We start from the raw sequence: 26,581 nt of genomic DNA on the forward strand, positions 1-26,581 counted from the left end.
CCGGAACCGCGCTGCTGTTACGGTCGCAGGTTCGAATCCTGTCTCGGGCATGGATGTGTGTGATGTCCTTAGGTTAGTTAGGTTTAAGTAGTTCTAAGTCTAGGGGACTGATGACCTCAGATGTTAAGTCCCATAGTGCTTAAAACCATTTGAACCATTTTTGTTTTTCTACTCACCTGCATTATTTTACCATGTTTGTAACAAGCTCCCATTCACCATACCAAATAGAAATTTTGTCCAAGTCATCCTATAGCCACTCAGCCACGGCACTTACTCATATTAGCACAACGGCATCAGCGAACGAGAACCGAACCCTTGATCCGCGTCTGGACCCATGGCCAGTTTTAGGAAAAATGATGCAAATCGTCATCTTCACCGCAATCCTATGAACAAAACTTGTCACTGTCACCCTCTCTGCAGACAGCTAGCATGACTTACTACGTAGTACTAGATGTGTGAGCCGTGTGCCCTCAGTTGCTACTGGAATGTTTAATGTGTCCATCTCATCCTTTGCAGCGATTTCATTGAGTGGTTAGAAAATTGAACGCAAATTTGGGGGACACGGGCTTCAGACCCTGTCTAGCCATATGTAGGACTTCTGTGGTTTCCCTAAAGCTTTCACTGTCATTGTGTCCGGTTGATATCTTTGGAAGATCACGGTGGTTTGCCTGCCACATCCTTGAACACCAAGCATTTGCTGTCCTTAATGAATTAGTTGCCGACAGGACGTTCAACTCTTATCATTCCTTCCTACAGTATCCTTTTCCTAAGGGGTACCATTATTTGCCGTACCACAGAACTGCGATTTATAGTCTTTCTGTTGCGCAAGTGTTTTAACCCGGCACGGTTTGTCGTAGTCTTCCCAGGTAGAGTAACATGCCGTAACGCCACAGGCAGATTAATACAAATGATAAGTAGTATTTAATAATCACTCTCGGACTGGTCCATATTCGAGACGAGTCGACGACAATTTGTTGCTTTTATTCGATCTCTGGCTCACCAACGTGTTTCGCAACCTGAAACCTCTGCACTGTACTTCCGTCTAGTTTTGGTGCTGCTACACTGATGCAGGTTTATCACTCACAGGTCGCATGACGTAGTCCACTATAATAGCCCTTGAAATGGACTGCCGCTAAAACAGACAAAAACGTACCGTCTGTAATGAATTTCGCGCCGAACGGACACGAAATTCGAAGGCCAGGTCTCGCAAAAGGAACGTACCGTATAAAAGCGGGAGACTTTTTTTCTGTTTTCAGATGTTTTACTCGGCGAGATGAATTGCTGGCAGCAGCATCAAGTTTCAGATGAATATGACAAATGGCGCAGGGCTCGGCTTTTATTTCTCTGTTTGTGAGAGTGGTGGCTGTCGGTTGCAGTAGACAGGTGTTCCATCCCCTTTCCGTATCTCCGCACCACTCTTTCCGTCCTACAAATTTTCCACATTAATTAATCACTCTCAATTAATTTCTGAAGCATTTATGGGGATGCTTTCGGCAGTTTGGAGCAACTACGAATGTAAGCTATTGAGTCAGAAGGAAAGGAAACATCAGACACCAAGTCTGAGTTTCTTTGGTTGTTCGCCCACCTTTTAAACATGTACAAGGACGTTTCGAGAATGTTATGGTGCATGTATATTCAATGAAAAAACGGAGATATTATAAAAATTTAATTTGTTACTCGCCCGCAATGATAAGGAATTGTAAAAATTATAGAACGTAATTTTTTAGCCGGCCGAAGTGGCCGTGCGGTTAAAGGCGCTGCAGTCTGGAACCGCAAGACCGCTACGGTCGCAGGTTCGAATCCTGCCTCGGGCATGGATGTTTGTGATGTCCTTAGGTTAGTTAGGTTTAACTAGTTCTAAGTTCTAGGGGACTAATGACCTCAGCAGTTGAGTCCCATAGTGCTCAGAGCCATTTAGAACGTAATTTTTTAGTTTTTCACCAACTTATTTGTAATAATACGAAAAACACGATATCTCTCAAAATTCTGTAGTCTGCCATAATAACCGCTGTTCAGATGTGGTCCTCGATTTTATTCAGTGTAAAATAAAAATATCTGTAGGCTACTTAATTTAAATGGAACGTGTAATGCTGTGCCTAGTTGACACTGTGTACTGATGACTCATCTACATACACCACTCGCAGCTCTGGATTGATAAAAATGTAAATGTCGTGTGACTAGGGCCTCCCATCGGGTAGACCGCTCGCCGGATGCAAGTCTTTCGATTTGACGCCACTTCGGCGACTTGCGCGTCGATGGGGATGAAATGATGATGATTAGGACAACATAACACCCAGTCTCTGTCGGAGAAAATCTCCGACCCAGCCGGGAATCGAATACGGGCCCTTAGGATGGACATTCTGTCTCGCTGACCACTTTTTTTTAAAATTCGTTTCGTTTGGTCTGGGCGGACGTCACATGACATCTGTTCAAGCTGATCGTTGACTCTTTCACTCAGTTTTTTTTTACTACAGAGGACAATCGGCCCTCTGACCCAACACGCTGAGCTACCGTGCCGACACCACTCAGCTACCGGGGGTGGACTCTGGATTGATATGTTACGTGATGAAAAGTATCTGCTCAGCTATTAGCGGGCACCGATATGGACTGTGTCCATCCTTCGCCTTTACGACGGCTTCAGCTCTATTGGGGACACTCTGAGTGAGCTGTCAGAATGTCCGTGGACGAATGTCAGTCAACTCTTCCTCGAGAGGCGGAATCAGAGAAAGTGCTGATTAGAGTCCTGCATGGCCGAGTAAGCGAGCACAAAATACGAGATGGGGCGAGCACACCCTAACTGGATAGGCTGCCCGCACTAGTTCTAGTGACCGAGCATAGAAGCCGTGACCCAATACGTAGCACGTAACTTCAAACACATTACCCGTGTCATTATCCGTGTGAGACTGCAGCCAGTACGGGCTTCTCATTTGTGGTGTGTCTCTCTCTCTGTAATCATGCAGTGCGAGGAAGCCAGTGCAGTAAGACGTAAGATTGAAACCAATGTTTACACATTGAAGAGACGGGAAGGTCTAAAAAGCCAAGTATGGAGCACATTTTTGTTGGTTGTAGGCGAAAACAGTGCGTCTACTAGGTACGTATCGTGCATAAACTGCTCCACATTATTGTGTTTCCAATCGGGAACTACTCATTTAAAGAAACACAGTTGCAAGAAACCTCACAAAGAAACAGCTCCTTCAGGAATACCGGCAGTAATAAAAAATAGTAGTACAGCAAAGTGTGCTAAAGATATGAGACCTTTTAATGCTGTTTCCGGTGAAAGTTTCAGAGAACTGGGCCAAGAATTAATACATCTAGGTGCGCATTATGGAGAAGTTAACGTGGCAGATGTCATGCCACATCCCTCTACTTTAAGCAGACATGTCAAAGAACAAGCTGATGCAATACGAAACAGCATACTGCGTTCTGTTATTGCGGAAGTTATTAATAAAACATGTGATGCGACAGTTGATATGTGGACTGATTCGCATAATCAGGTGCACTATTTGACGCTTACAACACATTACATTAGCACAGATTGGTCTCTTTTGTGAACAATGTTTTATTTACAACAAAATTCCCGGACGTTAAGAAGACGGGAGTAAATACTATAAAAGAAAGTGCTCTATGAATTTAGCTGTGTTACGTACCCGTTCTTGGAAACGTTACTTTTGTATTAAAAGAGAAAGAGAGACAAAGATAAATACATTGTGTGTGTGTGTGTGTGTGTGTGTGTGTTTGAGAGAGAGAGAGAGAGAGAGAGAGAGGCGTTGGATTTGCACAGCAGAGTGCAGCGAGCCGGGGCTAGGCGAGGTGAGACGTCAGCGGTGACCGGTCACGCTCGGTTACCCGCGTGTCCGGAATCCGGACAACAGACATGGGGCGAGTACGTGGCCGAGTCGAGTCGTATGGGGCCGGGCACGAGCGGCTCGGTCCCCCTGTCAACAGGCGAGCAGTGACCGGTCAAACATTGAGCGTTGCAGCACTCTAGTGCTGATGTCAGTGGCTGGGGTCTGGAGCGAAGTCGATGTTTTCACTCATACCAAATCTATTTTACTGGGCTCAGGTCAGGACTTCTGGCAGCCCGACGAATGTTGTTGTTCACAAACCAGCGACTCACAGGTGCTGGTTTACGACAGCGTGCATTGCCATGCTGATACAGTCATCGTCTCAGAACTGTTCCTCTACCGTACGTAGTAAACAATGCTGTAAAACGTATCCGTATCTTCCCGCATTTAGTGTTCTCAAGTGCAGTAAGAGGGCGACACCCTAACCACGGAAAACAGTCTCATATCGTAAGACCACCTCCTCCGTACTCCATTATTTCCACTAAAAATGAAGGGAGGTAACGTTTTCCAGGCTTTCGCCAAACTCAAACCCTTCCGCAAGATTGTCACATGCTATAGCGTGATTTATCACTCCAAATTTTGTGTCGTCCGAGAGTGAGGTCCCATGTTAAAACTGGTACCTGACGACGGAGCCACAAGCTAAAGCTGTCGGCACACAGACCGTGCTGTCGAACGTTAACGTTGAGCGTGCCAAGTTCAACGTGCTGCTGAACGCTCAGGAACGATGCGAATTGTGCATACGGTACATGGGCCCCAACGTGGTTTGCGCGCAACGCACACCAGCGGCAGTTGAGGGATGTTTCTAGTTCGTAAATCACACTGTTTACTCAACGTTTACCCACGTTAGCTCTATTAAAACGCATATTTCCTCCATCGTCCACGAAAAGGAAAGTACCATGTCCAATCAACGAGGACACAGGCTTATAAAAGTTCCATTACAAACAGTGCGGTACAAATTTGGAATACTTCTTCGCATAAGATAAACCTTATTTCATCATTTCCACATTTTAGTAAAACCCCAAGATCAGTCTTACTTGATCACTGTTCCTACCCAGTAGCAGAATCTTTGCAACATGTGAATTACGAAGCATAAAAGGAAAAGGAGCAAAATATCTTTATACAAGTAGCGCAAGCTGTCCTGTAGATTAAGTGAATCGAACAAAGTCACCCCTCAAAAAAAGGTCGACTTATATTTACATAACATCAAATATTACAGCATATAATTATATTAAACTAATAATAAAGTATCAGAACCTAATAATAACCAAAATGTTAGGAAAAAGATTTGGAAGTGTTAAGACGCGAACCATCGCCCCAACAAAAACTCATTGCCGAACAAATACGCTACTCATTGCACTTTTATTTCTTCCTTCATTTTGTTCGTTGCTGATCGTTGTGTTCGGTCGTTGCGGACGTCACATGACATCCGTTAAAGTTCGTTTGTTGATCCTCCCACTGTGTTTTATTACAGATGCCAATCAGCTCTCTGACCGAAAGCGCTTTTTTTAAAATTTTTTATTAATCTCATTTTGTTCGTTGTATCTGTTCGGGGCGGATGTCGCAAGACATCCGTTTTCAGTTCGTCGTTTGAGCTACCATGCCAGCAGACTAAACCAAACAACACACTCCGTGTACTTAATCATATTATCTTACCCCTTGCTAAAAACGTTAATCGTAGATAATTATGTTACTAATTGAAATTTAATTATACCAAATTGTACCAAGAACAATACATTTTGAGTGGATCTTCAGTGTGTCGCCGCCTTCAAATAGCCTACTCTCATAATACGCAAAGTTACAATAATTCTTTTGCCACGAATATGATGTTTCTCATTATTTTATTGGAACGAATCACACAACTAACAACGGGTTTCCCAGTGATTCTCAATTTGCTGGTGCTAAGAAACGGCATATATACATATAGGCTTGAAATGAATGCCAATATGGCGCCTCACAACTCTGTACTGAAGGGACACGGCGTCCGTGTGACGTAGGTGGCGTTGCGCCATCTCATTGGTCAACGCTCAGACGCACGCTCAGAATATCTGAGATGCCAGATATTGCTCTGCACGTTCGGAAAGACTCCCGAACGTGCTATTCCACGCTATGACGTCAGAAACTCGGCACGCTAACTTTCGGACGTACGGTCCGTGTGCTGACGGCTTAACGACAGTCGCTGCTAGACGCAGCCACGAACGAGAGACGTCAACGAAGACGCGTCGTCAAGATATTCGGTACGGCGCCTCTGCTGGAAGTCTACTTACGCCAGGGCGGAGTGCCACTCTGCCGCACTCTTCGATAGCCCCCTCTGATAGCAGCATCATCATAGTTCATATCCAGAAAAGAGCTAGTGTCAGTAGTCAGAACTTTACACCGATGTTCATAGCTGTCATTCAGTACAAGAGAAAAACTGTTGCGACGCTACATTACAGTATTATTCAGTCCAAGAACAATTCTTATTGTGTTCTGTGATTGTAAATGTATATCGCCCCTCATATGGACATGAATTTCTGCTAAAGATAAGTATTCTGTATTAAAGCCTTTTACCGAGAGTGAACTAATATTCTGCATATGCTGTAGCCTCCACTCGACCTCCTCCAGAAGTCACAGCTATTGAACTGTTGTCTAGGCTTGCTGCGACATATATAAAACCAATTCACAGCGCAATGTGTCGCTCTTTACACCACCACTGGCGTCACTTAGCACTGACTAAATGAACGTGTGGTGTATGAGAAGCTACTTCACCAGTGTACCGCATTCTTTGTAACTCCCTTCGCACAGTCACTGTGCTGACTGGACTGCCGGTGGCACTCTGGAATTCACGAAAGATTCCTTCCGCTGATTTCATGCAACTTTTTACAACCACTGTTCGCAATGAAACTTCCTGGCAGATTAAAACTGTGTGCCGGACCGAGACTCGAACTCGGGACCTTTGCCTTACGCCGGCAAGTGCACTACCAACTGAGCTACCCAAGCACGACTCACGCCCCGTCCTCACAGCTTTACTTCCGCCAGTATCTCGTCTCCTACCTTCCAAACTTTACAGAAGCTCTCCTGCGAACCTTGCAGAACTAGCACTCGTGAAAGAAAGGATATTGCGGAGACATGGCTTAGCCACAGCGTGGGGGATGTTTCCAGAATGAGATTTTCACTCTGCAGCGGAGTGTGCGCTGATATGAAACTTTCCTGTCAGATTAAAAGTGTGTGCCGGACCGAGACTCGAACTCGGGACCTTTGCCTTTCGCGGGCAAGTGCTCTACCAACTGAGCTACCCAAGCACGACTCACGCCCCGTCCTCACAGCTTTACTTCTGCCAGTATCTCGTCTCCTACCTTCCAAACTTTACAGAAGCTCTCCTGCGAACCTTGCAGAACTAGTGCTCGTGAAAGAAAGGATATTGCGGAGACATGGCTTAGCCACAGCCTGGGGGATGTTTCCAGAATGAGATTTTCACTCTGCAGCGGAGTGTGCGCTGATATGAAACTTTCCTGTCAGATTAAAACTGTGTGCCGGACCGACACTCGAACTCGGGACCTTTGCAAAAGTGAAAATCTCATTCTGGAAACATCCCCCAGGCTGTGGCTAAGCCATGTCTCCGCAATATCCTTTCTTTCAGGAGTGCTAGTTCTGCAAGGTTCGCAGGAGAGCTTCTGTAAAGGTTGGAAGGTAGGAGACGAGATACTGGCAGAAGTAAAGCTGTGAGGACGGGGCGTGAGTCGTACTTGGGTAGCTCAGTTGGTAGAGCACTTGCCCGCGAAAGGCAAAGTTTCCGAGGTCGAGTCTCGGTCCGGCACACAGTTTTAATCTGCCAGGAAGTTTCATATCAGCGCACACTCCGCTGCAGAGTGAAAATCGCATTCTGGAAACTGTCCGCAATGCTCGACGGTCCCTGTCCGTCCATAGATGAGGTCTGCCTGGTGTCAGTTTAGTTGTCGTTGTCCCTTCACGTTTGCGCTTCATAATCACGTTATCAACAGACGAATCGGGCTCTGAAATATCCTTGATGTATTTATTACTCAGGTGATATCCAAAGGCTAAACGACGTTCGAAGCCACTGAGCTCTGGTGACCGACCGTTCTGCTCTTACTAATTCTCTACAGACAACACACTCCCCACCTCATTTTACACTGCCGGGTAAGCCTATCGTGAAACATAGCGGTCAATCCCGCGTTGCACATGGGTCTTCGGATACTTTTGATGAGGCGCTGTATATACGAGAGTCGTTCAATAAGTAATGGCCCACATTTTTTTTTCCAGAACGTATTTATTGTCAAGAGTCAGAATTTGGTGACAATATACGTCAACATGTCCTTGTCTGCGTAGTCTCCATCACGTTCTATGGCCGTACACCAACGCTGTGGAAGAGCATGTATCCCCTTCTGGTAAACGCTATTGTCCTATAGGTGTAGCCATGTTTTCATTGCATGACTAAAACTCTCGCCATCTTCAAAGTGTATTCCCCACAGAGAATCTTTAAGCGGCCCAAGACATGTTGGTCCGAGGGTGCCAGCTCCGGACTGTAGGGTGGATGAGGCAGCCCCAAGCGTGGCTGATCATGGAGCTCTGTTTCTGCATTTACTGAGGCCTTAACTTTCTTTTCCCATCGCCCAACTATACTCCTATCAACTGCTGCATCGCCATACACTGCACACAAACGTGTTGTGGATGTTCACTACGGTTTTTTTTTCTGCACACAAGAATTCAACAACAGCACGCTCCTTGTAACGTGAATCGTATGTAGACGCCATGTTGACACTGTACTACGGCTCTGCCATCTGCCAGAACGGTTCGAAACTTCACCGGCGGACAGAACAAACATCGCCGGCCGGTGTCAACGAGCGGTTCTAGGCGCTTCAGTCTGGAACCGCGCGACCGCTACGGTCGCAGGTTCGAATCCTGCCTCGGGCATGGATGTGTGTGGCGTCCTTAGGTTAGTTAGGTTTAAGCAGTTCTAAGTTCTAGGGGACTGATGACCGCCGGCCAATGTGGCCCAGCGGTTCTAGGCGCTTCAGTCTGGAACCGCGCGACCGCTACGGTCGCAGGTTTGAATCCTGCCTCGGGCATGGATGTGTGTGATGTCCTTAGGTTAGTTAGGTTTAAGTAGTTCTAAGTTCAAGGGGACTGATGACCTCAAATGTTAAGTCCCATAGTGCTCAGAGCCATTTGAACCAATTTGAAGAACAAACATCAATGTAAAGTACCAACTAGGGCGTTTGTCTATGTATATTAATGGCTTTTTAAAAAATGTGGGGCCTTACTTATTGAACGACCCTCGTAACTTGGATTCGCTCAAACTGTTGTTCCTAGTGCTTGTTATTATTTTTTTGATATGTAACTATGATGATCGTTGCTAAGCTGACATGAAAAATTGTACCCACACTTTTCATGAAATGAAAATTATCTTCCACTTATTTATCTTCCTGGCATCTAAAGCAATTCCTTATTCTTATATATGACAGATATTATTAATGCAATATTAAGCACGTTTCGACAAGAAAACTATACCGTGTCAAAATTCCCGAAATGTTGGAGTATCATATCTCATATCTTGACATTGATCATGTTGATGTTCACACCATACAGTGAGAAAATCTTACGTTTTTTAGGTTACTTTTTATGCAGGATATCGGAGAAGTGTACCTAGTTCCTTTCTCATTTGAGGGAAGTGAACTCGCCAAAGCAGCTCGCACATCCGTTCGATTCTGCAAGACATGAGTCAAAATAATGATTATGTAAATAAATACACAAGATACAAAGTGAAAGTATATTTCCGAATAAGTTATTTCCCTATTCAAAATTACTAAGAGCTACAGGTAATCTTTCTTTTCTTGTCATTCACCAGAGGAAGGTCGGACAGTAGCTAAGACAACAGACACGCATTCGCTAGGTGCGGGGCCCAAATTCCCGTCGAGCCCTCTAGATTTCGGATTTCAGTGGTTCTCCTAGTCGTTAATGCGAATACGTAGATATCTGGATGTTAATCTTCCTTTCTCTTCTTGTGGTTCAGCCAAATTACCCTGCAACCTGCGTCTTATCCACAACCACTTTGCATTCAAGATGAGATTAACGCTTAATCTCTTATTGTCGCCGTAGCTTCCTACTCGACATATCCCACTGTCTTTGTGTCCAATAGGGAACTAGTATCTTTGTGATGTTGTAAACTAGTATGCTTTTCGCATCTCTTTCTGCTTTCTGTTTTCTTCCTTCCATCTGTTCTTCTGACCAGCAAACTTTTCCCCGCATTGATTCCTTCTGTACTGTAGCCACACGTTACCGTTATATGGCATTACTTTCGACAAGAACATAATGTAGAAATTGCTTAATACAATGTTAATAAGACTGGCAGTTTCATATATTCATTACTATCATATTATTACTATTAAACTACCGGAGAAAATGCATCACCTGTAAGGACAAGGTCATTATACTGATGTGAAAGGAAATTCATCATTTAGGAGTATATGGTAACAAATTGAGACCAAATGAACGACACATGAACACCGTTACATCAAAGATTGTTAGCTCAGAGTTTGGGAGTTTGATATATTGATGAAAAAAAAAACAAGGAAAAGAAAGAAAGAAAGGTATGCTTGATTACTTTTTAGTATGCCGTGGGTTTTTAATTTTGAGATACACACCATGATAACGGATGGGGCTACGTTTTATTGTTACCATGAGACTCAAAGTAAGAACGGTTCTAATGAAATGTGCGCCTCTCTATACAATTACGTTGAGTACTCTGTCCCCATAAGAGAACCCCACTTGTTCAACAGTGCATAAAAGGCCAAAATCGCAATCATACGGTTATAAGAATGTTATTGTTCTTAACAGACAGTGGCAGAGTTGACAAAATCTTCCCGCTATTTCCCCATTAGAGCACACTCTTATCTACCGTCTGACCGCGACTTACGTGTCATGCGAAGATAGTTACGTATGTGTGACAGAGTACGTTTTTCAGATCAGTATATCTCACTTATCTCCGAATCCAGCAACCTTGGTTCCCTTAAAGTTTATACGGCAAAAGCAAGCGAAACAGTGAATTTTAAAACACGATGGATCCCTTTATACAAAAACGTCACCTCAGCTGAAACAATGAGAAGAGGCACTAGAAAAGAGGAAAAAACATCATCTGCTCCCCATTAGTTTCTGTGCTGCCAGTACTGTTCACAAAAGAAAAAGCAAGTAGTTGCTAAGTCCTATATCGAAGGACTCTAAGTCCATGTAAGCCAGGACATATTTTCCCAATAAGAGCATTGGGCTTCCTGGAACAGAAGCATGTGCTGGAAAGCTCCCATAAAGAATAAGAAGAAAGATGATATTGCGAAACTACTGAGGAATATTATAGATAGACAGTATCAAGTTTTTTATAATCAGCTGAAGACTTAACCTACAATAGCAGCATGCAGATTACTGAAAAGTGACTAGAATCTATTATTTTTATAACATCGCCGGTCGCAGTGGATGAGCGGTTCTAGGTCCTTCAGTCTGGAACCATGCGACCGCTACGGTCGCAGGTTCGAATCCTCCCTCGGGCATGGATGTGTGTTATGTTCATAGGTTAGTTAGGTTTAAGTAGTTCTAAGTTATAGGGGACTGATGACCTCAGATGTTAAGTCCCATAGTGCTCAGAGTCATTTGAACCATTTGTAACATCTTTTGCATTCATTTTTATGAACTGAGGGCTCTTTTGTGAACACTTAGGGCTACAAAGATGATATTAAACATTTTCAGTGGTTTAGATTCAAAGACATGTGGAAGCAGTATGTCATTTGGTTATCGTTTAAATGTACTTCAGATCATGATTATGTACGGTAATTTTTGTGTATAATAGTACGCCCCAGACAGACATATATACAGTACATTTATTGCACTCGAAATAGTGTGATTCATTAAATATAAATTTTTACTTTTATGTAATTTAAATAAGTGTCTTAAAATATATTTCCTTCCTCATTTATTGCTCTCAGGCGATAACTCCATGTGATAAAAATCACCATGGCAGCTACAAATATTTTTAAGACTAGTTAACATTAGCCTTAAACATTCCAGAAAATGATCTGTTTCACAGAGCAGAAAGAAATTCGCCATTAAATTGCTAAAGAAGGTTGTGGAACCTTTTTTCTTCCTCATAAATAATTTACAAATCATCTGGTGTCCTCTTTTAGAAATAAGCGATTCAGTTAATCTGATGAAAGATCACTAGACGGCCACCAAAAGTGAAACAAACCGATTAATTAAAATTGTCCGAATGCTATCTTCAGGAATTTCTTGCCAGGCTCGAAACAGATGCTGAGCCAGGTCATGATGATTGTTGGAGTTGCTGGAGAAAGCAGATTTGAAAGTACAGTCTTCCCGTTGCATGCCAGACATACTTTGTGGGTGACATATCAGAGGACCGACTAGGCCAGTCAAGGATCAGTACATTCTTCTAGACATTTGTAGTATGAACTATTGCGTGAGGTCTTGCAATATCCTGCTGGAGTATGCCATTTGGTCCTTGGTCAAAAAGGTTATGACAATACTCCCCTGTACTGGCGAGTATTCAGCCTCCCTTCAACTACTACCAATTCAGTCTTCTTGTCATGTCGAGTCTCTCCCCACACCTCGATCCCAAGTGTTGGAGAGGTATGGGTTTCGAGAAGGACTGCTTGCTGTGCAATACCGCCCTGTTGTCTGCGGAGACGGTGGCGTCGATCTGGCCGCCGCAAACAGAAGCGGAACTCGTCGCTGAACACCGCAGGATGCCAGTCAGTGTTCCAGTTTACTCTGGCTTTGCACCACCCAAGTCTCTGTTGTCTGTGGTAAGCAGTAAAGATCTTAACCCAGCTTCCAGTATCCTGTTCCTGACAGTTCATTGTGACATCGTCTGTAACCTCTGCTGATGTCACCCGCCTATTCGTCAGAGCCAGCCGAACAACTGAATGATCCTTTCGTGATGTCATCCTTGTGAAAGGAGACGTGCTTACTCGTTTTACCTGAGTGCAACTTGTCAGCATTCGCTCTGAAGTCACTGCACTGCAGCCAGCTGTCGGTACGATGCTCCCGTGCTCCCTATGCCAATGATTCGACCTTTCTCAAAGTCCGCAGTAAACCGCACATGCACTTCCTCTGGGCATGCTGTGCTGCGATCTCCACCTGAAACGTACTAGTAACACGGTGTCGTCCAGAAATCGCAGTGGTACACCGAAGTCGGCAACGCGAATCGATACCACATACATTAGCTAGGGATCGCTGCAATCAGAAACAACCAGTGAGAGACACTGCAGAAGAAATGCTCTCCCTCTCAGTATAGCAGCTCCTTAGTGCTGAGGTCAATATGGTGTCGTGCATGCAAGAGTCTGACACCTGCTTCAAAAATCAGCATTGTTAGTCTAAGTCTCAGCGGAACATGTAGTTGTGTTAATATTGAATGTTGTACTTCAAGAGAATAGTTGGTGATTGAATGCATCAAGCGATGCCTTCATAGTCAATAACAGTTGCAAATATTTTACGCTCTCTTGTGGTAAAGACCTGTCTCGAATTAAGTAAATCTTCTTATTTATTCGTGTAATGACGTGAATTAATGTTTCATCTGTTGTAGCTAGAAATGAACCATCTCCCACAGTCGTGACCGGATGATTGTACACTAATGGCCATTAAAATTGCTACACCACGAAGATGACGTGCTACAGACGCGAAATTTAACCCACAGGAAGAAGATGCTGTGATATGCAAATGTTTAGCTTTTCTGGGCATTCACACAAGGTTGGCGCCGGTGGCGACACCTACAACGTGCTCACATGAGGAAAGTTTCCAACCGATTTCTCATACACAAACAGCAGTTGACCGGCGTTGCCAGGTGAAACGTTGTTCTGATGCATCGTATAAGGAGGAGAAATGCATACCATCACGTTTCCGACTTTGATAAAGGTCGGATTGTAGCCTATCGCGATTGCGGTTTATCGTATCGCGACACTGCTGCTCGCGTTGGTAGAGATCCAATGACTGTTAGCAGAATATGGAATCGGTGGGTTCAGGAGGCTAACAAGAACGCCGTGCTGGATCCCAACGGCCTCGTATCACTAGCAGTCGAGATGACAGGCATCTTATCTGCATGGCTGTAACGGATCGTGCAGCCACGTCTCGATCCCTGAGTCAACAGATGGGGACGTTTGCTAGACAACAACCATCTGCACGAACAGTTCGACGACGTTTGCAGCAGCATGGACTATCAGCTCGGAGACCATGGCTGTGGTTACCCTTGACGCTGCATCACAGACAGGAGCACCTGCGATGGTGTACTCAACGACGAACCTGGGTGCACGAATGGCAAAACTTCATTTTTTCGGATGAATCCAGGTTCTGTTTACAGCATCATGATGGTCGCATTCGTGTTTGGCGACATCGCGGTGAAAGCACATTGGAAGCGTGTATTCGTCATCGCCATACTGGCGTATCACCCGACGTGTCGGTATGGGGTGCCATTGGTTACACGTCTCGGTCACCTCTTGTTCGCATATACGGCACTTTGAACAGTGGACGTGGCTCTACCCTTCATTCGATCCCTGTGAAACCTTACATTTCAGCAGGATAATGCACGACCGCATGTTGCAGGTCCTGTACGAGCCTTTCTGGATACAGAAAATGTTCGACTGCTGCCCTGGCCAGCACATTCTCCGGATCTCCCACTAATTGAAAACGTCTGGTCAATGGTGGCCGAGCAACTGGCTCGTCACAATACGCCAGTCACTACTCTTGATGAACTGTGGTATCGTGTTGAAGCTGCATGGGCAGCTGTATCTGTACACGCTATCCAAGGTCTGTTTGACTCAATACCCAGGCGAATCGAGGCCGTTATTACGGCCAGAGGTGGTTGTTCTGGGTACTGATTTCTCAGGATCTATGCACCCAAATTGCGTGAAAATGTAATCACATGTCAGTTCTAGTATAATATATTTGTCCAATGAGTACCAGTTTATCATCTGCATTTATTCTTGATGTAACAATTTTAATGGCCAGTAGTGTACTTTCTCCTGGTCGCAATACATCATGTTCTCACTCCATTATTCACCTGTAGGAATGGCTCTTTTGTATCCTGAAAACACTGACGATTAGCTCACATAAGGGTAAATATTTAATCAACATATCCCACGGAAATGAAAAAAAGAAACAAAAACGATTATCATTTTGGTAGACTTCTATGCAGGTGTTCATGTTGTAACATTTCCCATTGCCATCAGTGTATGTCTACATAGAGTAATAGTGCTCGTATGTGCATATGTTTAACGAAGGAATAAAGATGAGGCAGAACACAAGTTCGCATTGGAAATGGTCGGGAAAAAATGTCTGCTGCACCCTTTTCTAAGAAACCATCCCGGCATTCTCAACAATTTATTTAGCGAAACAACAGAAAACTTGAATCTGAATAAGCTGACGAGGACTCGAACGCCGCTCCCGCAGAATGCGATTCCTTTGCTTTAATCATTACGCCAGCTCTCTCGATTACTCGTGTGTAAAGAACAGTGTGATAATTCTCAAGAGGAATCAACGAGGAAAAATGGAAAAAGAAGCACTCGACATGAGGCAGTGGTTATTCTTGCAATAAAGAGAACGGACGGAATTTTTAAAACAACGTTTGTAAAACAAAATGGAGACAGACCTTGTAAGGCCGTGGCGCATTTGGTTTGGTTCTCCGCATTACTAGCAGAGCCAGCATTGAGCCACCGTAGAATATCCAAGCTGTGAAGCTGAAGAAATCTATCAACGAGTCGATGTTCCCCGCTGCGACCATTGCGATGGCAATCAGTGACTGCAACAAAAAAGAAACTATGTTAGAAAAAATATTTTATAAGATAGTAGATTACGTGGGTCGGTATCAGACGAGGACTGCGGCCAAGAGCCCAGAAGACTGCAAAGGTTTCTGAAAAAAGACAATCAGCATTGTTGTCACTTCCCTCTCGGTGATATCTGAAAAGCCGAAAGAGGTGACAGTGCAAAACATGATAAGTTCAGAAAATGAGCTACTCCTCCGAGGGCTACACCTATTATAAAATTTTCAATATAATCACAGATCAATGTGTCTGAAACGCTGAATTTTGGCTGTGATTGCTCTTACCAATAGTAGTGGAACTGTTTCTTACGAGTAAGCGTTAGTCAAGGGTTGTACTAAAAGGCTCAACACTATCTGAAATACCACAGTATTAATTGTCTAATTTCGATGTCAATAAATTAATGTATTCCTAAAGTTAACAACAAACGACTACTTCATAGGAAAAACAAGCAACAGTCATTACGTACGCTTAGCAACAAACTGGACTATCAAAGAAAATAGATAGTTCGAAATTATTGTTGAAGCCGGTGGTCGATTTGGTTTGTTAGACGCACATGATAGCGAAACGCAGAAATTAATTCCTGTCTCCCAAGGTGAGATCTCAACCCCTTGTCTTAAAAAAAAATTTGCGGGAGGTACTAGACACGATTCAAAGGACTGCTTTCAGTTTCTGTCTCTGGTGTGAGTTCCGTGACTAAGGATATCTGTTTCAGATTCTGATATCTGTACATTCGAGTCTTTTTGTCATGACCATGACGTAGACGCTATGGGAATAGTTAAGTAGCGCGTTGAACTACATACCTGCCTGCCTGCAGGGAATTCCGCAACAGCGTGGTGGAGCACACTTAGGATGAGCACGATTTGGGTTCCAATCGGGAGAATGAGCAGCCGAAGGAAATGCTGGAGAACCTTAGTCATCCTGTCCTAGCCACTGTGTGGCATTTAAAGGCACCTCACACTTAACATTGTTGTGATGGAAAGTCTTATCTGATTTGGAGAAAATAATCAACATATATTTATTACATTTGTTGTAACAATCAACAACCAGCTGCGCGAAAGAAATTTTATTCTTTTACCGGTTTCAGGCACATAGCGTCTTTCTTCAGAAGAATATAATTATCACCTTACTAGCGAACGTCAATAAGCAGATGTATGAAGCATATTACTGTAGTTCCTTATAGCAGATTTGTACAGGCGCCATGATCCACATGACAACAGTAATAGGTTGCACACATCTGATTATTTCTGACGTTCGCTAATAATACGACAGTTATAATCTTCGGAAAAAGGGCACTAGGGGCCTGAAACTTGGATAAAATAATATATTTACGTGACCTGAACGGATGGATTTGTAACCAGATGGGTCTAGACCGCAACGAATCTACACCTCAGGCTATTCCGCAATCAATGATCTTGTGAAACTGGGCTCGCTCTGTTCAGCCACGAGGCTCACAAGGAAGCGTCCTGGTTGATGTCCTGTTCTCTGACTACGGAAAGGAATTCCATATGGTCTTACATTGTACGTTAATGAAAAAAATACGTGCTTATGCACTACTGGACGAACTCTGTGGATTTAAGACTATGAACTTACGAGGGCAGTTCAATAAGTAATGCAACACATTTTTTTTCTCGGCCAATTTTGGTTGAAAAAACCGGAAATTTCTTGTGGAATATTTTCAAACATTCCCGCTTCGTCTCGTATAGTTTCATTGACTTCCGACAGGTGGCAGCGCTGTACGGAGCTGTTAAAATGGCGTCTGTAACGGATGTGCGATGCAAGCAACGGGCAGTGATCGAGTTTCTTTTGGCGGAAAACCAGGGCATCTCAGATATTCATAGGCGCTTGCAGAATGTCTACGGTGATCTGGCAGTGGACAAAAACACGGTGAGTCGTTGGGCAAAGCGTGTGTCATCATCGCCGCAAGGTCAAGCAAGACTGTCTGATCTCCCGCGTGCGGGCCAACCGTGCACAGCTGTGACTCCTGCAATGGCGGAGCGTGCGAACACACTCAACTTGACATCTCTGTTGGTAGTGCTGTCACAATTGTTCACCAGTTGGGATATTCAAAGGTTTGTTCCCGCTGGGTCCCTCGTTGTCTAATTCAACACCATAAAGAGCAAAGGAGAACCATCTGTGCGGAATTGCTTGCTCGTCATGTGGCTGATGTGACAATTTCTTGTCAAAGATTGTTACAGGCGATGAAACATGGGTTCATCACTTCGAACCTGAAACAAAACGGCAATCAATGGAGTGGCGCCACACCCACTCCCCTACCAAGAAAAAGTTTAAAGCCATACCCTCAGCCGGTAAAGTCATGGTTACAGTCTTCTGGGACGCTGAAGGGGTTATTCTGTTCGATGTCCTTCCCCATGGTCAAACGATCAACTCTGAAGTGTATTGTGCTACTCTTCAGAAATTGAAGAAACGACTTCAGTGTGTTCGTAGGCACAAAAATCTGAACGAACTTCTCCTTCTTCATGACAACGCAAGACCTCACACAAGTCTTCGCACCCGAGAGGAGCTCACAAAACTTCAGTGGACTGTTCTTCCTCATGCACCCTACAGCCCCGATCTCGCACCGTCGGATTTCCATATGTTTGGCCCAATGAAGGACGCAATCCGTGGGAGGCACTACGCGGATGATGAAGAAGTTATTGATGCAGTACGACGTTGGCTCCGACATCGACCAGTGGAATGGTACCGTGCAGGCATACAGGCCCTCATTTCAAGGTGGCGTAAGGCCGTAGCATTGAATGGAGATTACGTTGAAAAATAGTGTTGTGTAGCTAAAAGATTGGGGAATAACCTGGTGTATTTCAATGCTGAATAAAACAACCCCTGTTTCAGTAAAAAAATGTGTTGCATTACTTATTGAACTGCCCTCGTATTAGAACTCAACTCTTCGTTTTTAACGGGGAGAAATCTTCTGACGTGAAAGTAGCTTCCCGTGTACCCCAAAAGAGGGTTTAGGATCTTGCTGTTCATTATACAATGGCTGGCCAAAAATTTGCAAACACGAAAAACACAACACATTACCATGCATAATACGGCGTAGGAAACTAAATGGCATTAAAAACAGCTTCCAGTCGTTTGGGAATGGATAAACGCAGGTCCTGTATGGTTTTCAAGGGAAACTTATAACACTCGTCCTGCAAAACAGTGGCCTGTTAGGGGAACGATGATAAAGGTGCATAGCGAAGACTCACCTTTCTCTTCAAAGTAGACCACAAAGCCTCAATAATGTTGAGGTATGTTGACTGTGGTGGCCAGGGAAGATGCGACAATTCATCCTGGTGCTCACAAAACCAGTCGCGGACGAAGCGAGCTGTGTGAACAGCGGCCTTGTCTTCTTCGGGCATCACAATTGGGGAACGAACATTGTACCATGTGATGGACATAATCAGTCGAAATCATCACGTAATCGTTGCAGTAATGCGACCCTTCAGAGTAACTATGGGGTCCATGGAATACAACGATGTGACTGCCGATCATCACCGAATCCCTGCCAAGTTTCAGTCTTGGGACTTAAACTCGGCCAAAAGTTGTAAACAGTGAGAGACAAGACTCATGCGACCAAATGACCTTCTTCCATTGCTCCATAGTCCAGGTTTTATGGCTTTGGCATCACGTTTTCCCGATACGGGTGAGTGGCTTTGTAGTTCCAACTCACTCTACAATTCCCTGCTTATCAAGTCCCCTTCGTGTTGTTTTGGTGCTGACAGGGTTCGTGACTGCGACATTCAGTTCTGCATTGACTTTTTCAGCTGTCGTCCTCTTTTTATTATTAACAATCCTCTTCAATGACCGTCACGCAACACACACTTTCGTCCGCGTTGTGACTTAACGGATGTTGCTTTTCCGCTTTCCCTGTATGCGATACAAACCTTCAATACGGTGCCTCTTGAAACACCAAACACTTGGGCTACCTTGGTTTCGGAAGTATCCATGAAACGAACGCTAACAAATTGCCCACGTTCGAATGCACGTGTTTGCGACATAATACACCCGCAAATGCACAGAACACTGTTCTGAGCACAACTGGCGGTTGCAACATATTGAGGCCATTGCACAGGTGCTGTTCGTGGTCAAATACAAGGTAAAAGCGCAACCTGCAGGTGTGGCTAGGCTCTGCATTTATATTCAAGCATACATTTCTCGCGGTGTTTTGTCGAAACCCTGCATACAGAAATGACCTGGTGGGCAACGTCGCGAGCTCCATGAGGCTGTTGGTAGATGACACTGTCACAGCGCCAGAAACCTGTAGTGAAATGAAGGAATATCTATAGAGGATCGACGCATGGTTCAATGACAGGCAGGAGACCGCAGCATAAATAAATGTAACGCGCATAAATAAGCGGAAAGACCCATAAATTTTTATTGCACGGTTTGGGATAACTTGCTGGACACAATAACAAGATGCCTAGAAGTATGAGTCTGGACAGATTTAAAAGTGGATACACCACATAAAACTGGTTGTAGGAATAATACATGTCAGACAGAGTCATTCGCAGAATCGTGACAAAATATGATTCTCCCACTAGTGTGTTAGCTAATAAAATCCTTCGGATTTTTTTTCTTTTTTTTAAAAAAGGAAGGAAGGTAGGTTAGGGTTTAACGTCCCGTCGCCGACGAGACAATTGGAAACGGAGCCAAGATAGGATTGGGGGAGTAAATAAGTTGTGCCATTTTCAAAGGAACCATCTCAGTATTAGCCTTAAGCAAATTAGGGAAATCACGGGAAACCTAGTGTAAGTCGTAGACGAGCGACCGTAATGTGCCAACGTTGTTTTGTCACAAATCGCAGTGGAGCAACATCTGTAAATCAAATGTTCAAGACATTCAGCAGAACGTTTTGAAGATGAGAAAAGTGCGTGACAAGTTTGTCCTGTAGACTCTGTCTTCCGAACAGAAACAACGAGTGGACCCCTGCCTCAACTTGATTGAAATGCGAAATTCCGAGAATTCCGTTCTGGAAACAAATCATCAATAGGACGAGATTTGGTGTTATCAATATGAACCTATCATGGCAGAAATTTGCATGGCGGGTCAATGCTCTGACAAGATAATCGACATTCAAGCCAGTGTGACGTGCGAGTTGAATAACGTCGAAAGAAGAACTTTTCTGACAGTTTTACATGGTTGTATGAACGTTCTGTACGTAGTATTCAAATGCGGGGAGGCTGTGTAGAACACCTGAAGCATTAAAAACACCTTCTTTACGTTTCTGTGTTTCTTATTAATCCAGTCTCGAAACTTTTTGAACTGACAGAGTATGCCACAGTATCTTATGAAACATAACGTAACCTGTGAGATACACGTTATTGGTATCACACCTATGAAACGTTTTCAATAATGCTGTTCGACTGTGTTTTCGCCTGTACCATGCTGAGTTATTAGAATGTTTCAGTGCACAGTTCGGTCCCCTACAGATGTGAGGTTAGTTTACCGTGCGTCAGACATCAGACGAGGAGTGTTTGAAAATGGCTGCGTCGATAAGAGCGCTACAGATTCATTCCCACATCGTCGCACAACTGAGAAAATGCACTGTGCTCTCGGCGAGACCTGAAATAAATGTTCCATTGCTGATAATATTGTACTACGCCGGGACAGGATTTTTTGGTAATTTTCATTCGTGGAATTCTGAGAAACTCTGTGACACTGCCAACCAGTGATAATGGAAACAGTGTAGCCCTGCGCAATTTCAATATTTTTTTCCAAAGTCAACCGACTGCCACATCAGGGAGAGAGGAAATGAAATAGACCGTTGAATCCTTAGCGACAGCCTCTTGTAAGAATGTGGGGAATTATGTAGCGTAATTACGTTAGGATTCTGGTTCTAGCACGCTCGCTATGCTTGAGGAGGGACCTCAAATAAGAAGACATGAAATACTCGTGGAGCGGTATCTGCAACGAAAAGACGTGAGGAGACCGAGTGTACGCCGGCTTCAACAATAGCTCTCGAACCAACAGCGTCTTAGAACATTACAGATGAATTAGTGTTTTCTTACATGTCAGTTACATACATTGGTTTAGTAACACAAAAGCGTCAGTGTAGTGATTACACTCGTTCAGGGTCACTTGGTGAGGTATGAAGCTGGAAAATTGGGACATTATTTGCTAAAATCTAAGTGAATGGCCCATAGTTCTACCTCTGACAGCTTTTCGTCTGTGTGATGTATTACTCACCCCCCACCCCCTATGGTTGGATAAGTGAGCTAGATGACTCGGTGGAAGCTAAAGGTAGCACATTTAGTAAATCGCGGAGGATTTCAGTCTATTCGTGGGGTTGGCCAATGTGCAAATAAACTGAAATGTTAAAAAAAGCAATAGGGTAAGATTGTAGGTATGAAAAAATATAATCCTGGGTCCGAAGGCCACATTTTTTCATTCTCAGTAATAGTCGCAGTCCTCACAACTTATTCCAAAATGAATGTATCTGAGACTATAGGAAAGTACAACTTGTGCATCTGCAAAAAATGTTCGTGATGGTTCCAACTATCAATTGAGGGTTATAAGATTGTACTCTTAAATTTTCGAAAATTTAAGATTAAGAAAAGTCCGCGTCTACGCCTGTCGGATGAAGCCTCGTTGGGTGTAGAAAACGTGTCACATGATTATATAAATGACTGCACGAGATGGTCGCAAAATTTTTACATCAATAATACGTAATAGTATACTGTGTGATCTTAAGTGACCTAAATACTCCTGTATTTAATCTAACATAATTATGTAACGATATACACACAGTTGTCGCTACCACTGATAGAATTTAGGAAAAGATCTCCCGTTTACATGTTTCGACGCTTTTCTTCGCTTTTGGAGTGACACTACGGTCAACAATTTCTGACAGAGGTTGGCGGATGACAGTGCGACAGTTGTTAATAATGGAACAACGATGTGGTGGAGGGTAAAAGAGGTAGGTATCACTGCTTTGAGAGACTTCACACGAATAGTATGCGAAAAGTTCAAGCTTCGGAAGTAATACCGGTGAATTTGCTTCATCGTTCTGTTTGGCACAGCGGGTAATGATAGAGACTGATTTGGTGGCTATCTTGTCCAAGCATTATCGTCGAACTGTAGTACTAGAATGGATTTCGTTGAATATATGCTGGCATTCATGGAAGGAGATCTTGATATCTCGAGTCATGTTCTGTGATCAAATGATGATGCTTGCCATGTTGACTGGCTCGTCAGTCATTTCGTTATCTGGCCCACTGATAACAGTATTTTGGGAAGAATGTGCGAACAAGCTTAACTACATGTCCTAAAGGGCTGCAATCTCAAATTGTGGTTTTCCGTTAAAGTGTACAAAGTCATTTTTTATGCCGATAGCAACGCTTACTTCTAGGTCGCGACATAATTATATGAAAGTGAAGTTATGACTATCTTTTTGAATCATCCGGTCTTAATTCTATAAAGACGGATAAGGAAATTTTCAATTTCTTCTGGATATCAGATAACATACGCACACGCAGATAAACATTCGTTTCTTGCGCAGCGCCTGTAAACGGACGGTTTAGCCATTCAGTAGGCAGATCTTCCTGCGTAAAATCGAAATGCGATCGTGTGCCCCTAGGAGCACGCTCAGCAGAGCAGTGATTCATCACTGGACCCCATCAGCGCAATAAATAATGTCCGCCAATATGTGAAGATCAAATGTGGATGCTGTAAAGATTACATACCGTGCAGTACACAGTCGGGGAGAGCGAACTGAAGACTGGCCATGCTAGCTGGGAGGGTAGTGTCTGTCCAATACTGAATATCAGTCTGAAGCAATTTAATCGATTCACCAAGTAACAGAGGACTTTCAGTGAATGAAAACTTGCCACATGCTGTTATTGGCTTTTTCCACGTATACTTCCTTTGCGATCCCAATGTGCAGTCCATCCTTGAGAACAACCGCTTGTTTAAACTGTCGCCATGCGCTGGATGTCTCAGATCTTCGAGTTTCTTGGATTTGGTTTCATTCATTGTAATCGGCTTATGAAGAATAAAATGTTTTATGTGTCTAACACGCAAGAAGTTTACGAAAATTATGTCTCTTCTACGTAGGTACCATACAGGCCAGAAGCAAGACACTACTTTTAAGAAAAAGTATGCAGTCATTTGCTGATGAGACGGCGTGTGACGGAACTATTTCTGATGGAGAATAAATCTCACTTGATTAATTTACTCCAATCTCATCTACTTGGTACAGAAACGGCGTTTTTGCACGTCCAGAACAACTAATTCTTAATGACACTCTATTTAGACTACCGTAGATTTCCTGGAATAGTTTTATGCAGAAATGTAAGTAGTTATTTGGGCTGTGTGTTGCCTGACAGCACGAGCTCGAGCACACGTGCTATGGGAATGTGACAGGTGGTGAATATGAACTCTGCCACCAAACTTCCATATGCCGTTTAAGGATTTTTATGAGTGGTTGACATACGAAATCTATTGCCTCCAGTGGTTCGCATCGCGTAACTAAAATGCTCAAAAAAGTTTTGCATCATCCTCATGAACAGAATAGTTAGCGCTTTTCCTGGCTCCACACTGTTTTCACCACAGGAAATCTCTGTGTGATTTATTTACAGTGTCCCGTCTGCTCAGAGGGTGAGAGGGTGCATGCATTGTCACTTTATGGCAAGAAGCATTTTGAGCATGGAAACTTGAGTACACCACAGCGACATAATTCAATCATTCACCCATATAATGAGGCACTAAACACTGAAGATCTGCCTCATAGTGGCCAACAACACCAGCTGATGACTGGTTCGTACATTTCTCGAGGTGGTGGCCGTGATGGTCTAGCAGGTAGAGTACTAGCCTCCTAGCTGGGGTGCTTCAATTCCGGATAGGGTGTGGGGGTTATTCCTCGTTCCAGAGGCTACAGAACGGCCCCAGATCCTCTCAGTTAGCCGTCCCAAGAGTAAAATGCGGCCAGGGCGAGAGACGCGCCACACATCGTCCTCCTAATGCTGCTGCGAATAGAAAGGCTGCACGTACCTGCAATCAGGCCGAAAGCCTTGTCACGAACTTTGTCTTTACTTTGTGTAACGTTACGAGTATGTAGGCGAGTTGTTCGTCCACCTAGGGCTGGTACTGAGGAGAGCTGAATTTGCTTGCTTGGCCGCGACGCCACCTCGAGTAAGCGCGGGTGCAGAGACAAGGAACGCATGACCGGAAATGGGTAAATACTAAATCGGCCAATTTTGACGGCTGATGGTCGCATGGCCTATGAGCAGGAGATGCACCAAAAATTTCGGAGTGTCATAGAATCTTCAAGAGGGCTAAGTTACAGCTCTTTGAGATTCGGCAATAACTCACGGTCAAATTTTAATATATTAATGCAAATCTGATTACATTTGCGATCTCGGAAAAATGGGGCACATCCAATGACAACAATATTTTCAATATCTTTTTAAACTACTGAGTCAATATTTCACAAGGACTAAACATTTTCACAAAGACTGTTTGAATTAGCAACATGATATGTCACATGATAGCATTGCACAATAGCTATCATCCCAGAAAGCAACTCATCTGAATCTATTATTATTATCTATTATATTTATTGATTTATGACGCTATATATATATATATATATATATATATATATATATATATATATATATATATAAATGTTTTTCAGAACATTGTATTCTCTACAATTACACAGAAAATGAGTACAGTGTGAATACCTGACACTTATTGTCATACTTGTGTAGTTATTTAATGAAAAGTTTATTATTTTCTCAGTAACTTTATTTAAACGTTGATTGCAAGTGCGATTAAGAAACTGTACTAATTTAAAAGTGGTCAATAGCATATGTTAGTGGACGCCAGAACTGAAAAGATAACCAAAAGACACTTCTGTCAGGAAGGCATAAAGAATTGTTTAAACAACTTTTAATGACAGTTCGTTCTCATTTAATGTGAGTACACTTGCCAAAGAATACTAGCTTATTTATGAACAAACCTTTATTTGTAATTATTCTGAATGATCTGAGTGTGACCGAATATTTATAACAATTCTTTATTTAAATTTTGCTGTAATATATTAGTTTAGTCTGGGAAGTGGTCAAGATGAGTCAAATAATGTCTGTAGAATTTAAGAACGATGTGTTTTTGATGGGGTGACTTTCAGCCAATGAAAAAGCAGACAATAGTGGGACACTGCAGGAGTCAAGTGGAGACAAACTTTTCGAGTGAAGAACTTAAGGGAGCAATTGGGGAACTTTGCGTTGAGTTCTTGAAGAAGGCAGATCTGCCTGCAGTAACATGCATGATTCGGTTGTATAGGTGATTGATTCTGGGCAGTGAACGTCTGCTATCATACTTTGACTTGTGAAGGGACATCATATTACGAGAGGTCTGAAAGTGCTCCAATGTAACTTTTTCCACTTGTATTAAGGACCTGAGGATGGACTATGAGTTACTATTCTTTGTATCGTGCGTGTTAATATGTGAATCATCATGTTAAACTCTGAACTTTTTTCAGCTGGTGAATATTTCATGTACTGTGATCATGAAATGCTCTTAGTTTTTGCAAGTCTTTGATGACTATTTAGTTTGAGGATTCTGCTACCATTCTCATAACGCTCTCAACATAGCTTTATTGCTTTTGATAAGGGTATTTTCTGTTGGTATTTTAACTGAAATCGTAGGACCACTTCCCGTATATTTGAGATGTCTTTTCTTGAGTAAACATTATTCAACATAACTCTCTGTCATTTACATCAATTACAGACGTTACAATAGAACTCTTTTTAATAAATTATCCATTTAACTTAATTTTGTATTACTGTGTATTTCATTAACTCGCAATTCTAGCCAACGCATAGATTACTCGACTGCAGGTTATTATTTGCAGTGAATTAGGTACAGGGCATGAAAGCAGATGTGCATGACTCTACACTATGACCACATTGAGTTACTCTTTTT

At 43.2% G+C, this 26,581-nt stretch overlaps 1 protein-coding gene across 2 annotated transcripts in view; it reads right to left on the reverse strand.

The window, feature by feature from the left end:
- The window catches only part of LOC126183785 (b(0,+)-type amino acid transporter 1), a 573,882-nt gene that overhangs the window by 34,404 nt on the left and 512,897 nt on the right, over positions 1-26,581 (reverse strand). For both annotated transcript variants that reach the window (XM_049926022.1, XM_049926021.1), the window contains exon 10: positions 15,484-15,633. In XM_049926022.1, coding sequence (XP_049781979.1) covers positions 15,484-15,633 — 150 coding nt within the window. The remainder of the gene's footprint in view (positions 1-15,483; positions 15,634-26,581) is intronic.

This window comes from Schistocerca cancellata, chromosome 4, assembly GCF_023864275.1.
Source record: "Schistocerca cancellata isolate TAMUIC-IGC-003103 chromosome 4, iqSchCanc2.1, whole genome shotgun sequence".
Classification (NCBI taxonomy): Eukaryota; Metazoa; Arthropoda; class Insecta; order Orthoptera; family Acrididae; genus Schistocerca; species Schistocerca cancellata.